The 17,226-nt window shown below is 36.6% G+C and overlaps 2 protein-coding genes across 6 annotated transcripts in view; one reads left to right on the top strand and one right to left on the bottom strand.

Moving 5' to 3' along the window:
* The window catches only part of traf3ip1 (TNF receptor-associated factor 3 interacting protein 1), a 28,018-nt gene extending 20,448 nt beyond the window's left edge, over positions 1-7,570 (bottom strand). For 2 of the 3 annotated variants that reach the window (XM_038305153.1, XM_038305155.1), the window contains exons 1-6: positions 7,199-7,570; positions 2,687-2,755; positions 1,737-1,898; positions 1,078-1,206; positions 593-928; positions 432-509 (exon numbers count right to left, since the gene is read on the bottom strand). In XM_038305153.1, the coding sequence (XP_038161081.1) occupies positions 432-509; positions 593-928; positions 1,078-1,206; positions 1,737-1,898; positions 2,687-2,755; positions 7,199-7,321 (897 nt within the window). In that variant the 5' untranslated portion in view covers positions 7,322-7,570. Of the gene's footprint in view, positions 1-296; positions 318-431; positions 510-592; positions 929-1,077; positions 1,207-1,736; positions 1,899-2,686; positions 2,756-7,198 lie in introns of all 3 variants that reach the window. The other variant, XM_038305152.1, reaches the window with a different exon arrangement.
* A 1,566-nt stretch (positions 7,571-9,136) lies between these two features.
* Positions 9,137-14,409, top strand: agr1 (anterior gradient 1). Of its 3 annotated transcripts, none has more exons than XM_038305097.1 (8): positions 9,137-9,280; positions 9,878-9,988; positions 10,142-10,205; positions 10,462-10,514; positions 11,533-11,609; positions 11,849-11,912; positions 13,446-13,529; positions 14,242-14,409. In XM_038305097.1, exons 2-8 carry the CDS (start codon positions 9,889-9,891, stop codon positions 14,289-14,291), a joined length of 492 nt encoding a protein of 163 aa, XP_038161025.1. In that variant the 5' UTR covers positions 9,137-9,280; positions 9,878-9,888; the 3' UTR covers positions 14,292-14,409. The 3 variants fall into 3 exon arrangements, with proteins under 3 accessions (XP_038161025.1, XP_038161026.1, XP_038161024.1); XM_038305098.1 differs by lacking the exon at positions 9,137-9,280 and adding an exon at positions 9,290-9,409; XM_038305096.1 differs by lacking the exon at positions 9,137-9,280 and having other exon boundaries at positions 9,851-9,988.
* The last annotated feature ends 2,817 nt before the right edge of the window (positions 14,410-17,226 follow it).

The raw sequence follows: 17,226 nt of genomic DNA, 5'->3' as shown, positions 1-17,226 counted from the left end.
TTTTTTATATACACTAAACTACGACAAAAAACTCTTGACTAAATCAGGAAATAAAACAACGTGATTGGAGTGAGACAGAGGACACTGAGTTTACTGAATAAAACCTGCTCCCAACCAGCTTAGCTCTGGGGTGAATCTTACTATGGCGACAGAAACAGAGGTTTAGGAAACTCTTCTTTGTGAAACGGAAAACTAAAGAGTTTCCCTGAGGTTTAAAAAAATTTAAGAGGTATTAGTAAACCTGCTTTGTGAAACTGACCCCTGCTCTTTCACTCATCACAGCAAACATTTTTTACCTCTTCAACACCTTTTAGATCCTTAGGAGAATAAGAAGCATGATGTAAGAAATGTGATAAGGGGTTTATCACATTTGAAATAACTGATGAGTTTAAATGCTTTTAATTTTGTAAACATAAAGGGAGAGAGCTTACTGCTGGCATAGGTTTGGCGGTTTTGGTGCTCTGCTCCTCAGGAGGGGGTTTCTGCTGAGGTTCCTCTGATTCTCTGGCCTGGCGGTAAACACACATACACACCATGTAAGTGACTGCATTTAACCGGGTGGCTGAAAATGTCAGAAACTTTACCACCAAACCTTAACATTTCCTCTATCTCCACTTCGGTTTTTTTCATTCCTGTCTTTGCCTTTGTCTCTGTGAGAATCCCTCTCTCTGGTCTTCTCCTTGTCTCTGTCCAGTTCTCGGCCTTTCTCCTTGTCCCTGACACGTCCCTTGTCTCGATCCTTGTCTCGCTCTCGCTCCTTGTCCTTATCGCGGTCTTTAGTCTGATGTTCCTGCTCACTGCGGTGATGCCTTTCTGCGCGCTCGTGGTCACGCTGATCTTCTTTGTCTCTGTGTCGGCTCTCCTGGTCTTTAGGCTGTTTGGGATCCTTTTGTTCCCGGCTGCCACTGCGCTCAATCTTCTTCTTTTCCTAAAATTTGGTAAGAGACCAGACAACAATGCTAAGGCTTTAAAGAAAAAAAAAAACACAAAAATCAAAACTGGACAGGATGTTTGATCCTGAATATTTTTTCTAGTTTTTATTGCTATATTATGGCTTTTGTATGCAATATGACTCACTTCCTTATCTGGCTGCCGTTCTCTTCCCTCCCTTTTTTCCTTCCCCTGAGACCTAGAGGTGCTGGTTTTGGTCTTTAAGTCGACGTTTTCCCCTGAAAGAACTCGTTTCACTGCCTCATCACTCGACAACTGTAAAACAAAAAGAGAATTTGATGCAACAGGTGAAGATTTAAAAAAAAAACAAATTCATGTTGATCTCCATCAAATTCTTGAAATTCGAAAGTATTCTGGTTGCCGTGAACTTAATTTTATTTGTTTCTGTCTACACTCCGTCTGGGAAATCAAAGGGCTTACATGAAGACATGAAACATAATAAAAGTAAACGTAAACAACTTGAAATTAAGAAAGTCTGTTGGATTAACATATCTTTTTATAAAGCCCTTTGAATGAATGATGACCTGCTGATGTAACACGTATGTTTAGCAAAGAATAAACCTGAAGCACCAAGAATTGTTTACAACCACATTAAATAGGAGTTTTCCCCGGAGCACAAACTCTTCTGTTTACTCTCATCTCCTGGGGTCAATTAAAATATTTTACAGATATTTCTCTATCGAGTTGCTTGATGTGTCATTCGCATTGTAAAAAAAAAAAAAGAAAAGCATGATAATGATAATAGCCAAAACTATATTTATTGAAATAATAAAGAACAGATTTACCTTGTTGAGGCAGCATTTAGCGAGGGCCTGAAGCAGCTCGTTGGTTCTCTCAGGCTCGTGGCCGGCAATAATTCGTGCAGGTTTTGCTGCCAGAGGCTCCCCAGACACCAACATCACTACATCTATTGCTTTCTGAAGAAAAGCTATTTTAGAGTCTTTATCCTACAGGGAAATAAGAAATTAGGGGGAAAAAATAAACGTTTCTTGAAACCAAAGCTTGCATTTTGAAAGAAATTAGAGCATCCATTCAGTAATCAGTCTGGGCTGTTGATTGCTACCAGGCATACAGAGATTTAAAAAATAAATAAAATAAATAAAAACCACTAGATCATCCTAGATTTTTACTTTTACCCTGAGAGATGACAAAGAAATCTGACAATAAGCGCCAAAGAAAAAAAAAAACCCATTGGAAGGACTCAAAAATATGTTTGGTTATAAAACCAGTCTATTTTCCGGCTGTTCTTAAATAACTATGACAAATACATATAAAAAACAATGAAAACTTCAATGTACTTTTCTGATGAGGAACAATTATGTTCCGGCATTTTTAAAGCTTTAAAATAAATGTTATGCCTGGTAAAGTTTATGTGAACTGACCCAGCCCCATTAAGCTGAGGTAAGGTGAGAAGCCAGTGTAGCTCCTACGTATCCTTTCCTAATCGAAGATCAACTTGCAAATGTCAGATCTGAGTTCTGACACCTCGATAAACGCTCTGTCTTTCACTGCCAGGTGTTCTCACTCAGAGTGAGTTTCAGGCAGCCTGTTTGGTTACTTGACACTCAGACGGATCAATGAAACGCAATGGAAATCTCAAACATGCAAGCCTGTTTCTCAAAACAAATTGAATTAAACTATAAAAGACAATTATGAAACAAATACTGCATAACTTCTAGTTTATTAGCAGGTCAGAAGTAACAGAAAATCTTCAGAAAAACAACCAAGAACTTACCTTGACGTTATCTGACTTCATTTCTTTTTCTTCATACAATCCTTTCATGAAACCAGTGGTTCTGATGACCTGCAAGTTTGGAGAACAAGAACATTATGAGATCAGTTTATCAGTAATGTTTTTGTGAGACTTTTATTCCAAAAAATATTTTCTGTTTATTCAATCACCACTGAATGTCATTGGCTCTAACAGGGAAAACTGTATTACGGTAGATATAAATATCCAACCCCGTTTACCTAAGGTAATCTGTGGATTCTTTTTACCATTAACAATCAGATGGTAAAAGTTTCCTTAGAGAAGATTTTACCCTGAATTCAAACCTAATGAAGCTTAAACAGTGCCCTTGTAGGACTTCCGGATAGAGTGTATCAGTTTATCAGCTAAAGGCATATTTTACCGTCTCTATACTCCAGTTAACGATTAGTCGATTACCAAATTAGTTGGCCATTATTTTGATAATCTATTAATCAGTAATCTGATTGTTTCATGCCTAGATCCTCTAGAATGTTTTTTTTCATGACGTGTTTTTTTTGCTCCATCCCATTAATCCTCACTAGTTTCCCTGTCTGCAGAAGAAACAAAGCACCCCCTCAGCTAATTTTCTTTAGCAACTTTTAAAGCCTTAATCTGCAGCGTTAATTTTCTTCAACTTGCATTTTTCCAAGTACACCACTCGCTAACTGGAGTATACGGTAGAGACTATATGTCTGTTGTTGACAGACCAACCCACTTAGAGCAGTAATTGATCCAAAATTCTAAAAAAATATATACAAATATTTAGGATTTAACCCCTTAACACACACCTTTTTATAGCTTTTGCACAAACTAATTGCATAACAAAAATACCATTGACCAGTAGAGCGGTAATTTACCCAAAATTCTAAAAAAATATATATAAATATTTAGGATTTAGCCCCTTAACACCCACATTTTTATAGCTTTTGTAAAAACGAACTGCATACCAAAAATGCCAATAACCAGTAAAATAATATTATAAATCTTACATGCTTGTGATATATCTCATTTGAAAGCTACGACCGTTTAGTTTCTGGAAAATGTGTACAGACCGGTTTTACACAACCAGAGCTTTGGGACTTTAAACATGTCTTTTTTTTTCCTAAAATAAAAAAGTGTGAAAAACTTCAGATTTCTAGTCATAAGCATTGTGAATCTATGACATTTTTTTCCTGTGTACAAGGTTCATTTGACACATCAATGCCAAATATAGACCAAATGTTGCAAACTGGTTTATTTGAATTTTATGAATAATTAGACCATAAAAAAATATTTTTCGTCTGTCAATATGCTCTATCCAGAACAACTCAAGTGGGAAAGTTTTAGTTTTATTTGGTTCAATTTCACATAACTTCTTTAAGGAAATTATGGAAAACCAATTACTATAGTTCGAAAACATAATAATAATCAAAGAGAGTAAAAAAAAGTTTGTCACAGTTTACAGTTTTTTCTACTGGATAAATGTCTTGAAACCATTTGTCCAACAAAATCTTAGCTAATAAGAAATGAGGCACTAATGACTCCCCTTTCAGAGGCATAGACCATTATCGGCTATTGCAGGCTAACTAAGACCTCAACGACTCCCCATTACTAAGGGGTGGACCCGTTCTTCAGGTTTAATGTGCATGTTTTCGAAGCCGAAACAAAGCTTTGTTGGGCTACTTTATAGAAGCTTGTAACTTGATGCTATTTCTGACATTTTGAATTGAAAAAGCCTCCTGGATGGGAAGCTAAACGTCTTCAAAACCTGGAAAACAAATCTAGTGGATTGTTTTGTGACTTTTTTGGAATGACTATGACCTGGGTGACTGAGCGCCTTGTTAGGAGAATTATCAGTTAAAGCTGAAGTCTGTAAGTTTTTAAAAATCACTTTTTTGTCATATTGGCTAAAACTGTCCCTATGCCCAGACAGCAGTACATGAGATATGTAACCTGTGAAAAAAACTGCTTCAAGTGGTACCCCCTACTGCCTGTATTTCAATCTGGAAAGAATAATTCGGGACGAGTCAAAACAACCAATCACAGCCAGAGGAGCGTCTGATGGAGTGTCAATCACAGCTCACACACGCTGAATCCAGCCCCCCCCCCCCCCCCCCCCCCCCCCCCCCCCCCCCGCCCCCCCCTCTGGTCGCATGCGGTAGCCGCGCAGATGCTGTGAGAGGGGTGGAGCTTGGAGGTGGGGCATGAGTGAAGCAGAGAGGGTGGGGGAGTGGCGTGAAACCTGTTTTTCTTCAAATTTTCAGTCGAAGTCTGCTCTCTCCTCAATGTTACAGACTGCAGCTTTAAGTTGCCCTTGATTTGAATAGGTAAATGAGATAATTTGCCAATGGAATGAGTATTTTTACTCTTAAAATAAGACAATTAGAAAAAATGCACTTGAAACAAGACATTGCAATTTGTGTTTTCTTATTATAAACCTAAATTGTCTGATTCCATTGGCAAAATGCCTCTTTTATCTCCTCAATTCAAGAACAAATGCACTTGTTTTAAGAAAAAGGGACTTATTTGGATTTTTATTTTTTTTCCATTGTGAAGCCATGGATGTCAGCTCTTCTGCTAACGTGTATGATGTAATGATGTGGCAAACTGGAGATGTATAAAGGCCTCTTTAACTGTTAATCTGGGCCACTTCCTGAAAGGTCAGCCCGGGGGTGTGCAGCTGCGCAGCTGCCTTCTGTAATTCTAAGCAACTTCTTTGATCTGACTAAGATTACAATTTCTATCAGGATCTGCTGTCATGTCTCCTGGTTATTCAATACATATAAGTTATGAAGTATTATTTAAACAGTTTGTCCTGAGTGATCTCTTTTCAGGAAAAAAACCAGAGAGAGAAAGCTTCAAGGTGTAGACACAAAGCGCCTATCTTTCACAATCTTCACCTCCATTTCGAAGCTACATGAACCTCCTGAAACATATGAACTCTGACCTTCTAAATTAGAGGTCTTCAACCTTTTCCAGGCCAAGGACCCCCAAACTGATGGCGAGATTGAGCGGGGGACCACCAATTATATATATTGTATGAAATTGAGTTTTATCAAACTGGTCCTACAGTCACTCTGTCACAAATGGAGTCATGTAACGATGCCATTTCACCCTGGGATTATTAAAGTATTTCTTTTCTTTTAACAGTGTCCTATCTGGCAATGTGACTATAAGAATAATTGTCTTGATGCCAAAAAGAGCCCAACAGATTTACTTTTCTGTTCCGCTTGATTTATGCATATAAATAGCTATATTATAATTAATGCAGGGAGTATTACAGATTATATGGACATTGCAATGTAAGTAGAACGGGAAAAGAAAAACAGAAAAAAATGAGAAAAGATGAAAGAAAGAGGAGATAAAAGGGAGATAACGACAAAACATCTTTAGTCTGCTTCAACACTTGCAAAGAGATGTAAAAAGAACAGCGCAACCAAGAGATATAGTATAAGAGATACAATGAAGTAACACCTTGATACTATCGCTCAAGCATAAGTAGTATTATTTAATCTGACATGGCAGCTGAAAAATCTGAAATGGGCCTTCTGTATGGAAGTGAATCTCTAAGTACCTGGAAACAAACACCTGTAGTTATTTGTAAGAATGCACATGTGCATTTAAAGTTTACCCAAAAGAAAAAATATGCTCAATATTAAAGTATTTCGGATTCTGATTCCTCATTGATGGGACAGGTGTTGTGAATGAAACGGTGCCCAGTTTGAAAGAGCTCCTATGTGTCACTGAAAGTGTGCATTGATGACAGAAAGACATTTTCTGCCTCCATTTATCTGTTTACTACAGTGTGTTGAATTCATGTTTATGTGTATTTAAAGACATTTCAATTAGTTGAAAAAATTGCAGGGGGGAATATAAAAGAAAAGTCTAATCAACCAAAACTTTCGCGACCCCCATGCAGTACCTCAATGGTCCCCCTAGGGGTCGCGGACCCCCTGTTGAAGACCTTAATTTTATGAAACATTTCATCCAGTACAGGGAGCTCAGTGTCATTCTCCATTATCCAACAGTCTAATAAGCTGCTGAGCATCAGCCTTGCCAACGTGACGTAGAATAATCTTTTTGTGCTCCCAGTGGGGAAATTCAGGACATGGGGAAATCTAACAGAGCAGTTTAGCTAACTCAGACTAGCAGTCTGTTGGTAAAGCAGTTATCCATCTGTGGACTTAGTAGGTTATCTTTGCCAGGGTTCAGGTTGTGCCTAGCAACTGGACAGCGTTGCTAGAAGGAGAGCTAAAGCAGATGACTCATTAGGGAACACTTTAATTGAACGTTAGCTACTGTTAGGTTGGTTATCAAAGCGTTTCAACTACTTTAACGGTAGTTTTCGAGTCATAATCTTAACTAGAGCACGAATGTTGTTTAATGCATGCTAACTATACCTTTGAGGTATTTTTAGCCGCCTAAGAAGCATTTTTCTGTGGATTTAAGCAAGTTCAGTTATATAAAGATGCTCTGTATGAGCAGCGGTAGTAAGAGTGACTTTAGTTTCAGACTCACCTCGCTGAAGATGTCGTGAAGGTATCGAAACGGCGGCCTGCTCAGTAGTTTCTCCGTCAGCGGGGGTTTCTTTATCACTTTTCCCAGTGTGTCCTGGGTCTTTTTCACCACCGCCGCGTTCATTGCAGCGGTGGAAAACGCAGCGCGGCACTTTGAGCGAAGGAAACTGAAGCAAAACCTACTCCGAGCAGATATAGTTGGAGTCGGCTTCTCGGCCCGGTTGCTATGTCAATACACGCCAATCCCACAGTGCATTGCTAAAGTTAAGATTGCGCAGGCGCAAGGGCTTACGGTCGCAATGCATTCTGTCTCCATAGCAACAGCTAACAGCTAGCCGGCTCCATAGCAACAGCTAACAGATAGCCGAGAAGAGTTTTTTTTTTTTGGACAGCGATCCATCCCGGAAGCACGGTCCGTTCTGCGCATGCGCCATCAGGCAATTTGCGCAAGCGCATCCAGATGTATATCTGGGTCGTCCTCGATTTTATTTTGTTATAAAAGACATAAATGATCTTTTCCCTCCACCAAAATAGTAAACGTTCTAAAATATATAATGTGCTAAAGATTAATAATGTATATCCTGAGAAAATGAATGCCTTAAAATCCTTTCTGTTTTATCACTCATTTCTGCTAGTTTAAAGTCAGAATTCTGAGATTAATGTCAGAATTCTGAGTTTTTCCATATTAAACTGAAATAATATTTGAAAATCCTATTCTGAAAAAGAAAACTTTTTTTTCAGTGGGCCCTAATCCTCTTTTGTATAAAAGACATTGCCCTTTTATTTATTTATATTTTCCAGGTTTTCAGTCAGAAACTTGAAAACTCACCAATTACAGAGTCTTATAAAGCTTAATTTAGCTTAATGTTGCAAATTAGAGATACAAGACTAAAATAATATATCAGTTGATGTTATACACTTATCTGCTTTGCAGATTGAAGAATAGGGAAATTATTGCTTTTTAAACTTGATTTTTTTATTCTTCAATATGTCCGACCCTCAAAAATGATAAATAGAATAGAACTTTACTGATCTCATAATGGAGAAATAAAATAAAAGCAAATCCTATACTTTTTCTATGTTTAACTGAATTTTTTGCTTCCTTCCTAAGAAACTAGTTAAAGCAAAAAGCACACAGGCCATCATTTAAATAACTGTGAAATTATCTTTAGAAGCTAGATCCCAAAGGAGGCATTCTGCAACTGCAGCCCCAAAGCCAGAAGAGGCTCTTCTACTGTGGCTTTCAATGACTTGACCAAAATTGGTATATGTGAGATGTGTTTTAAAATCTAATGATGATAGATAAATAAACATTAGCTGTAGCAGTAATTTACATTAATAACATAGAAAAAATCAGAATGATAAGTAATTCCTTTGTCTTCAACCCTCATGCTTTTTAACATAATTTGAGAAGATCTGATCAGTAATAATGAATTTATTCCCTTTTCCGCAATTTTTTTTTATTTCATTTACCTTTAAAAAGAAAAACATATATATTTTTTCCTTTCATTTAAAAAAAAGCTGATACCTGATTTTGTAAAAATAAGCTATTTTCTTTTAAGGGAGTCTTTCAGCTTTTGTGGCTCTAAACTTTAAAATATGCTGACCTCTGCACCTTAATAATCTTTAGCTATATTTAGAATCTACACCAAAGTTATGCAGTTATGTTTCTCACAATGGGGGACTTTTAGTGATTATTTGCCCTGATAGTTTGTAGGCATTAATTCACAAAACACTTTGTTACAGTAATTCATTTATAGCATTAAAAACTGGATGGAGGAGTGAATTTGCTAGAATAGTAACATACCTTGGATCTTATGTTTCTAACTTTTAACTTAACGAATAAGGCTTACCTAACCAGACCTACATGTCTGACTCTGGTTTGACTGTGATTCACAAGGTTCTTATTGGTCGGCTCCCTGACTGCAGGTTGTTAAACCTCTTTTGCAGCACAACCAGCTAAAATCATCAACCTTCCACTATAGTGCTAGACAAGTGGAATGCTGTGATTAGTTTTAGTTAAACATCCCATTGAGGCTTGTTGGGCGTGTTGAGGTGTGCGCATGCATATATTTGTTTCTTGGTGAGTAATATTTCCTTTGTCTCGTACTCATAGCTATTATATGTACTGGTTTGGCAAGTTTAGTTTAAAAACTGACAAAAGGGAAACAAAAAGGAGTTGAAGCACAGATTCTTGCTTCATGCTGACAAGGTAAGACATCCAAGTATTTCCAGAAGACAAAATTATGGTGGTGTTTTTCTAAGCAATGATAAGTACTTCCATCAGAAATATTCTGAGTAAAAGATTATTAATATTTGACTTAGTTAGGCATTTGCACAGCACTAACTATAGCAGTTTATTTCAAAAGTTACTGTTTTTTTAAACATAATACTCTATCAAGATTTCTCTACTTTGAATGTGGAAAAGTCAATATTTATGATAAAGACATAAACCTTACATAAATGCTGTTAATATGGTAGTTATGGAAGCTTTTTATCTTATTTATTTGAAGGAAATGCTTCAAATTGTGTGAATTTACTGCCTTGTTCACCACTCTGGTGAATGCTAGGCGTGTCTGACTTGTTTGGTGACTCTGAATATCTTTGAAGTTAAAGCTATGTGCTGCCTGCCTTTCACACTTGTATTAAACAGCTGATCATTACTGTGGTTCTGTTGAAGTTCTGGGAGCGATGTTCCGCTGGGTTTTGCTTGCTTTCTTCATCAGCCTCTGTGCCACTGCTGAAGCACAGAAAAAGAAGGCGAAGACTCAGACTCAGAATCTGTCGAGAGGTAGGCGAGTCTTCTTTTGGAAGTTCACATTACCATGAAATCTTCATAGCATTTAGATTTTAATAATTAGGGAAAGAAGATTCTGTAAAACCTTTTTGAAAATGTATTGGGTGTCAATCATTACCCAATATTTTGTTTTGTTTTTTCCTGTAGGATGGGGGAAAACAATTAAATGGATCAAAAGTTATGAGGATGGCCTGTCGGAATTGGGCAAGAGGTAAGACTTTTCACCCATTGCTAGGTTACTTTTTCATCATTATTTTGCTTGATGGGATTGTTTATCCTATGTCTAATGATCGCTAGCTTTGTTCTTATCACACACATGTAAACGGCTGGCTTTCATCAATCACTAGACATTTAAAAATGGGCTTTTCCGCTCGTTTTGTCAATAGATTTATTACATTTGCTCCATCAATGTGCTTACTATGCTGAAGAACCTACTGAATTGTTTCACTTTGTTTTCATTCTCCCAGTCAGAAACCATTGATGGTCATTCATCATCTAGACAACTGCCCACACAGTAAAGGTACCGCAGTTTCTTTGGCTTTTTTTTTTGTTTTATTCCATGAAAAAGCAAACATTGCATGTACAGATGTAGATCTGCAGGCTTTCTTTTGTTCTCCTCACTGCTTTGACTTCACTGGGAGGCCAGTGCTTGTATCCTTTTATACCTGCAGAGCAGGTAATGGAGTAGGTTGGATTTCTGGTTATAAATCACACAGCTGGTTTTCTGGAGCTCATTTGAAGTCTCAACCACAGAGCAGAGACTGCCTTTTCCTTTTTTTAAGCTATATTCTAATTAGCATCCCTTGCAAAGAGGTGTCAGAGGCATTAAAATCAACCATATATTACAGTGGGAAAATTACACTGAAGTTTTTGAAATTTTATTAACTTGAGTATATTTATGTTGAAAATCAATCACCAGTTTCAGGTGTATTGACAGCGCTTCAGTCAATACTTTTTACAACTCCACCAGGGAGCTAGCTTTCTCTAACAACCATTTATACTGCAATACTGGTGCTCTGTGAAAATTTGATACAGTATTTGACCATCATTCATAATCCTGCATCTTCTGCTATGCATCAATAGGATTTATGTTTAAGGATTCAATTTTTTTATGCAAGAAGGTTGCATTTTTCTTCATTTTTCACCATTATCATTCTTAAATATCCCATTTAGATCCACTTTCCCATTCTAAGTGGGTTATTTGGATTTTCATTTCAAATCTGTGGATATTTTTAAGTAGTTTGTGTTGCCATAACTTAAAAAGCTTCCAGGGCTTTGGATAGAGGAACATGCCTAGGGCTGCAACTAACGATTATTTTGTTAATCAATAAATCTGTCAGTAATAATTTGATTAATCGATTAATAACCAGATATCAAAAGGCTCCTCAAAGAATATGATTTACAGAATTGAACCAGGTGAAACTGGATAGAGCATATTGACAAATGAAAACTATTATCTTAAATGCAAAATATTAACATATATTTTTGTGCTGTGACAAAATGTTAACATCTAAGATTAAACCAAATTATTTCAACAGCTCTGAAGGAGGCATTTGTTGCTGATAAGTCCATCCAGAAAATGGCCAAAGAGAACTTCATCATGCTCAACGTGGTGGTAATTACATCTGTTTAATTCTGAGGTGAAATTGTGTCTTCTGGGGAAAAAAAATACCACTTCTTATAGAAATAGAATTATTGTACAAGATATAACATTACTTTTCATGAATATACGGTTGGTTATTCTGCAGTTTTTCATCTGCAATGCTTTCACACTATATTTTTTTCCTCTTGTAAGTTAATGCAAGCTTATCATAGCTAGTTATTATAACTGTTGTCATCACTGTTGTTCTCCAGGAGGAAACTGGGGACAAGAATCTGGCACCTGATGGGTATTATGTTCCCCGAATCCTCTTTGTTGGTAAATACTTTCATCAGTTATAATTACATAATGATGTTAAACAAAGCTCTAAGACAATCACTTATGAATCTGGGATACTTTGACTATGTCTAATGAGGGATAACAAGCCCCAGAAAGTGGCATCATTTGAATATAATCGTAGCACGGCATTAGCAGAACGTGTTCTCTGCTGCACAGCTCAACATTAATGCTGATATCATGCAAGTGGATATCATGTGCAGGTGGAAGAGGTTTTGTAAATAGCACTGGCAGTGTTGCATTGACGCGGCAATGGTACATTTTGGGTCTTTGTCACATTTCAGGGTCCAGTTAAGCTTAAACCTTTGCTCTTGCAGACACACTCATTAGAATTAACATAGGATGGTTGAGCTGGACAGGTCACACTGCAGCAAAGCCCCCCATACCATGAAACTTCCACCTTCATGCTTCATTGCTGTTTTATTTATTTATTTATTTATTTATTTATTTATTTATTTATTGTTCTTTGTTCTGGTTTCCAAACAATTCTTTTACACACTCACTTCTCTGAAAACCTATTTTCTTCTTCCAACCTTCTGATCCTGGTACGACTCTCAGACAAACTGCAGTCAAAGCTTCATGTTTTTTCTTAGTAACAATGTTTTTTTTCCTTGCAGTCTCTTGCTGGATGTATACTTTCATATTAACATTAGCAAGTATCTGCTGCAGATCCTATGATGACATTTTATGATATTTTGGACTTCTTTCAGCATCTTGCTGTCTGCTGTCACGGTGAACCTTCTGGGAACTTGGACCTCGGCGTGATGACAATTGTTTTAGAAATTTTAGAATCTTCCACAAATTAAAAGAGGGGGATTTCAAATTCCATTAAGAGTTCTTTAAATCCTCTGCAAGAAACGTTTCTATAACTTTTTTTTTCCAAAGGTCAAAGCAGAAATTTTAAGCCCCTCATTATATCCACTCTTACTCTAACATTCAAGAGCCGAACAGACTGAATGTGGGAGGTTAAACAGGTTAAACCTTCTTTAAAGTATTGAGTAATGATTTTTATTCATGTGCGCCTGATGTGATACACGTTTGTGGGAATTTAGTCATTTCAAGCTTTAAGCGAATGTGGTGTTTTCCTAACACTGAATGATTTTTTTTTTTAACAATACATTTCAAAATGTCCTCTGTTTTTAACCTCTATTACTTTAAGTGCTGCCCAGACTAAAATAAATTATCAATTCGTCCAAATAATCCCATTAACACAGACGTTGATGGGATTTTTTTTTTGGCAACTATTTATATATATTCCGTAAAAATTCAAAAAATATCCACTGGACTGGTTTTCAAGATTTGAAAAATCAGCATATTTATATATATATTTTTTTTTTCCTTTTCAATGTAGTTTAAAGTAAATGTCAGGCTAATTACTATTTGCATTTGCTGTAGGTCCCAAACACATTTTACTTATGTTATATTGCTACTACGCTTTTAATTAGTAATGTCATAGAATCTTTGAAATATAAGTGGGACCTGATTATTCAGCTGATCATTTGTGTCATTGTGCAGATCCAGCTTTGACTGTGCGTACAGATATTGTGGGGAAATACAGCAACCGCCTCTACGCCTACGGCCCAGAAGACATGAAGCTCTGTGAGTGACTGGAAACTTCCTTTGTTCTGTTTGCTCTCCTTCCTGCACACAGACGGAACAGCACTGTTTTGAACATTCTGTCCTGCCCTCAAACACAAAATAATCCGGTTGGAAAAACGTTTAATATTCAAGGAGCATCTATGTGTCCAGTCCATAGTGTAATCTTCAGATGGACACTTTAAAGGTGGAAACATTCTGAGATCATTATTTATCATTTAGAGTGTACATTTTGCAGTTTTTAGTTCCATAGGAAATGTTGCAATCTTTTTTTTTTTATTATCAGCTTTGTTTTGTCATCCGATAGAAACCATGTTTGGATATTTTGCTGTATCTCTGCAGGAACTTTAGTTTAAACTAAATTAGTTACTATATATGGCAGCAGAAGTTTTTGACATTGAACTTGCAAACTTTTTGCCAGGAAATAACAATGATGCAATAGCTTATTTTTGAGTGTAATAGCAAGAAAACTATTTCATACTTAAGCTGGGAGTTAGCAGTTTGTTTACACAGTTTTTTATTTAATGAAGCTCTATGTCAAAAACCTGTTTACAAATCTTTAGTTTAAAAAAGAATATGGGTTTAATACAAACTGTTAGATTGCAGATTTACCTGCAGCTTTGTTTTATTGATCTGTTAGTGGTAGAGTAATGGAGCAGTGACAGGTTTGTTTATTTATTTTTTTGTTTTGTTCCTGTGCTCTCCTCTTTGGCAGTGGCTGCAAACATGAAGAAAGCCAAACTCTTGCTGAAGAATGAACTTTGAAGCTGCTCCGCTCCGACCAGATGGATCCTCCTGCAGAAAAACCAGCGCTGAAATATTTCCAGGCTTTCAGGGCTGTTGTGTCATTAAGGAAAGCTAAATAAATTTACTTTCAGTTTAAGGCTCAAGTTTCTCTTTTACTCTATGACACTAAAATCTTTAAATTTCATTCTTTGAGGATAAATAGATAATCTAACATCAAAAAACTCAGTAAGGTGTTTCCTCTCAGAGTTCAACAAACATCTCTGCTTTCCTTTTGATGACAATAAGGGAATAAATAGTTAATTCCAACTGAACAGAACCAATTATATTATTACAGATGTTGGTGATTTTTACCAGCACTAGATGGCAGTGTGGTATAACTAGTCAAAGTTTTTTTTTCTTATCAGATACCTCATTCAAACACAAACCAAAGGGATGATCCACATTTCGATTTAACTTTCAAAGGCGAAAGCTTAGAACAGATGAATTGCATACATGACAGCTTAGTTTTTGAAAATCTGTGTTTTAAAGCCGACTTTACCAGCCAGCAGATGCTTCATAAATGCTGTCAGATTCTGCACTGAGAGTTGAAAGCCTTTCATCCACTGATGTCAGACACTGGTAGAGGACTACAACACAGCCTGACTGAATTTAGTCATTTTAGTTAAAGAGGGACACACCATTAGGGGAGGGTGTCCAAACTTTTCCATCAGTTGGAAAATATGTTTTTTATTTGTTTTATGAGTAAATACATTTTTATTAAAGAAGGTAATTTAATGTGTTGTTCTGGTTTAGGATGTGCTCTGTAGATAAACAGGATAGATAGTCTTTTGCTAATATCTGGTCAAATAAAATATTTTTTCTTGAAAATGCCAAAACATTGTTAAAAAGGATGTTGAAATCCAAACATCTTAATAATTTTAAATATTTCCTGTCTCTTCTCAATCTAAATTTCTTAAAAAAAAAAAAAAAAAAACTTTTAACAAATGCTTAAACAGTTCACCTAGCAGCAGATTTTTCTGTATGATGTTTAGAAAAATCTCCAGAGGGACCTCCAGAGATTTTTTTTTTAAACCCTGCCTCCTTCTGTTTTTTTCTTTATTATTTTTTATTTTATTTTCAATAGGTTTCATATATTCGCACTGCTGGATTCATAACAAATGTGTTTTCTGCTACGGTGTCTCAGTTCTGACAATTCCCTCCCTCTGTTCTCTGCGCTGTTGTTTCAGCGTTCTGGGAGAGAAATGATGCCTCCAAAATATTCTCCTCCTGTCCCAAAGCTGTCATACCACTTGGGGAAAATGAATAATACCTCATTTGCTTGGCACTGTTTAAGGAATTGTTATTCAAGTGAGAAAAACAGGAATCGAAGCCAAGTGTCTTCATTTGATGTGATAAACACACAGTGCAGCACATTATGACCAAATACAGGCTGGTTTAACACAGAGAAGACATGTTCAAACTCTGTCCTACTGATAATAATACTTCAAACTTGATCCCAATACTGGGAAAAATACCTGATACTGATACAATATTCAATACTGCAGCACAATCTTTCAAATTGGCTTTTTCTAGTTAAGAGAAAACTATGATTAATTACTACAACTGTGGTACAGGAGACTGTGTATCAAGAATAACTTTACTATCATAATTGATAATAATTAATATAATAATTGGACTTTATTGCTCTTACAATGGAGAAATTCACCTCTGCATTTAACCCATCCCCTTGGGGAGCAGTGGGCTGCCATTGTGCGGCGCCCGAGGAGTAATGTGGGGTTAAGGGTCTTGCTCAGGGACCCAGAGTTCAGGCTTTGGGGATCGAACCGGGTATTTGCAACCTTCTTAGTGTTAGAGTTCTGGTTCTGATATGTTTTTCTTTTGAGTATCCAGTTTTACTTTACTCCTTGTTTTCTTGGTTTAATTTTAATTCTGTTGTGTTTTTCTGATTATTTTCAGTTTTCTTGGTTTCTATTTGTTGCCCTCTGCTGCCCTCTTATGTTCTCCTTTTTCCCTAGCTCTTTTCCTCTCTTGCTCTGTGCACACCTGCTCCCAGTTTGCTCATTAGCCCCCTCTTTGTTTCTGTCTTCCATAAATACTCTTGCTGTTCAGTTCATCTTTGCTGGGTCCTCATCTAACCTAATCAGTCTTCCTCCTACTCGTCTCTCTGAGCCATCCTCCAGGTTACAGTTCTTCCCCTGATGACTCCTAGGTTTTTGATAACGTTTGACTTGTGTTTCCATGTTTTTTTTATCTTTGAATTTTTGGACTCCTGGTTTCTCGTTTGTTCTTTGACTTTGTTTTTATTTGGATTTCTGGATTCCTGTTGCCTGTGGTTTTGGGTCCTCATTCCACAAACAAATCCTGTTTAAGAAAATGTGTTTTTAAAATAATTGTTCTTCTTCGAAAGTAACAGAAAAGGCTAATGATTGAGTTGTGTTACATACTTTCAATATTTTGGGGGATTTTATTCTAAAATGTTAGCATTTTCAAACGGTTGTTTTGTTTTGAATTAACTTACTGTTGTACGTTTACTACCAGATACTATACCATACATTTGGACAACAAATTCAAGGCAAGAACCTTCAAATTTTCAGAATCGTTCTGGCAGACCAACCACCAAAAACACACAGACGCTCATCTAAGTTCAGAGATCTTTAGTTTGACTTTCCCCGTGACAAGGACACTGGGCTATTAGTTCTTGTTTGCACATTGCTAGGACAATTTAGCTATTCAAATAGCACTCGCTTACTGGAAAACAGCTCCTTAATGAAGAAATGACTGGGTAATATGCCATAAACTTACTCTTTTATTCCTTCCCACACACTCTTGAATACACATTTCATAGAACCAATATGTACAGTACACACATGCACAGCTGAAGCCATGCTTAAATACATTTTTTCCTCAAACAGACTCTCACATGGGGAAGAAGGCTATTATAATGCAATCTACA

Source organism: Cyprinodon tularosa, unplaced genomic scaffold (assembly GCF_016077235.1).
Source record: "Cyprinodon tularosa strain WSP-4 unplaced genomic scaffold, ASM1607723v1 ctg551, whole genome shotgun sequence".
Taxonomy (NCBI): domain Eukaryota; kingdom Metazoa; phylum Chordata; class Actinopteri; order Cyprinodontiformes; family Cyprinodontidae; genus Cyprinodon; species Cyprinodon tularosa.
Note: the sequence above shows the minus strand (reverse complement) of the source record. Positions and strands in the feature narration are given on the sequence as shown.

Bases quoted from the DNA above. Each gene is read 5' to 3' on its own strand.
- agr1 (XM_038305097.1), top strand. From the start codon at position 9,889: ATGTTCCGCTGGGTTTTGCTTGCTTTCTTCATCAGCCTCTGTGCCACT. The intron at 10,206-10,461 runs GTAAGACTTTTC...TCATTCTCCCAG, and splicing joins CTGTCGGAATTGGGCAAGAG to TCAGAAACCATTGATGGTCA. The intron at 13,530-14,241 runs GTGAGTGACTGG...CCTCTTTGGCAG, and splicing joins CCCAGAAGACATGAAGCTCT to TGGCTGCAAACATGAAGAAA.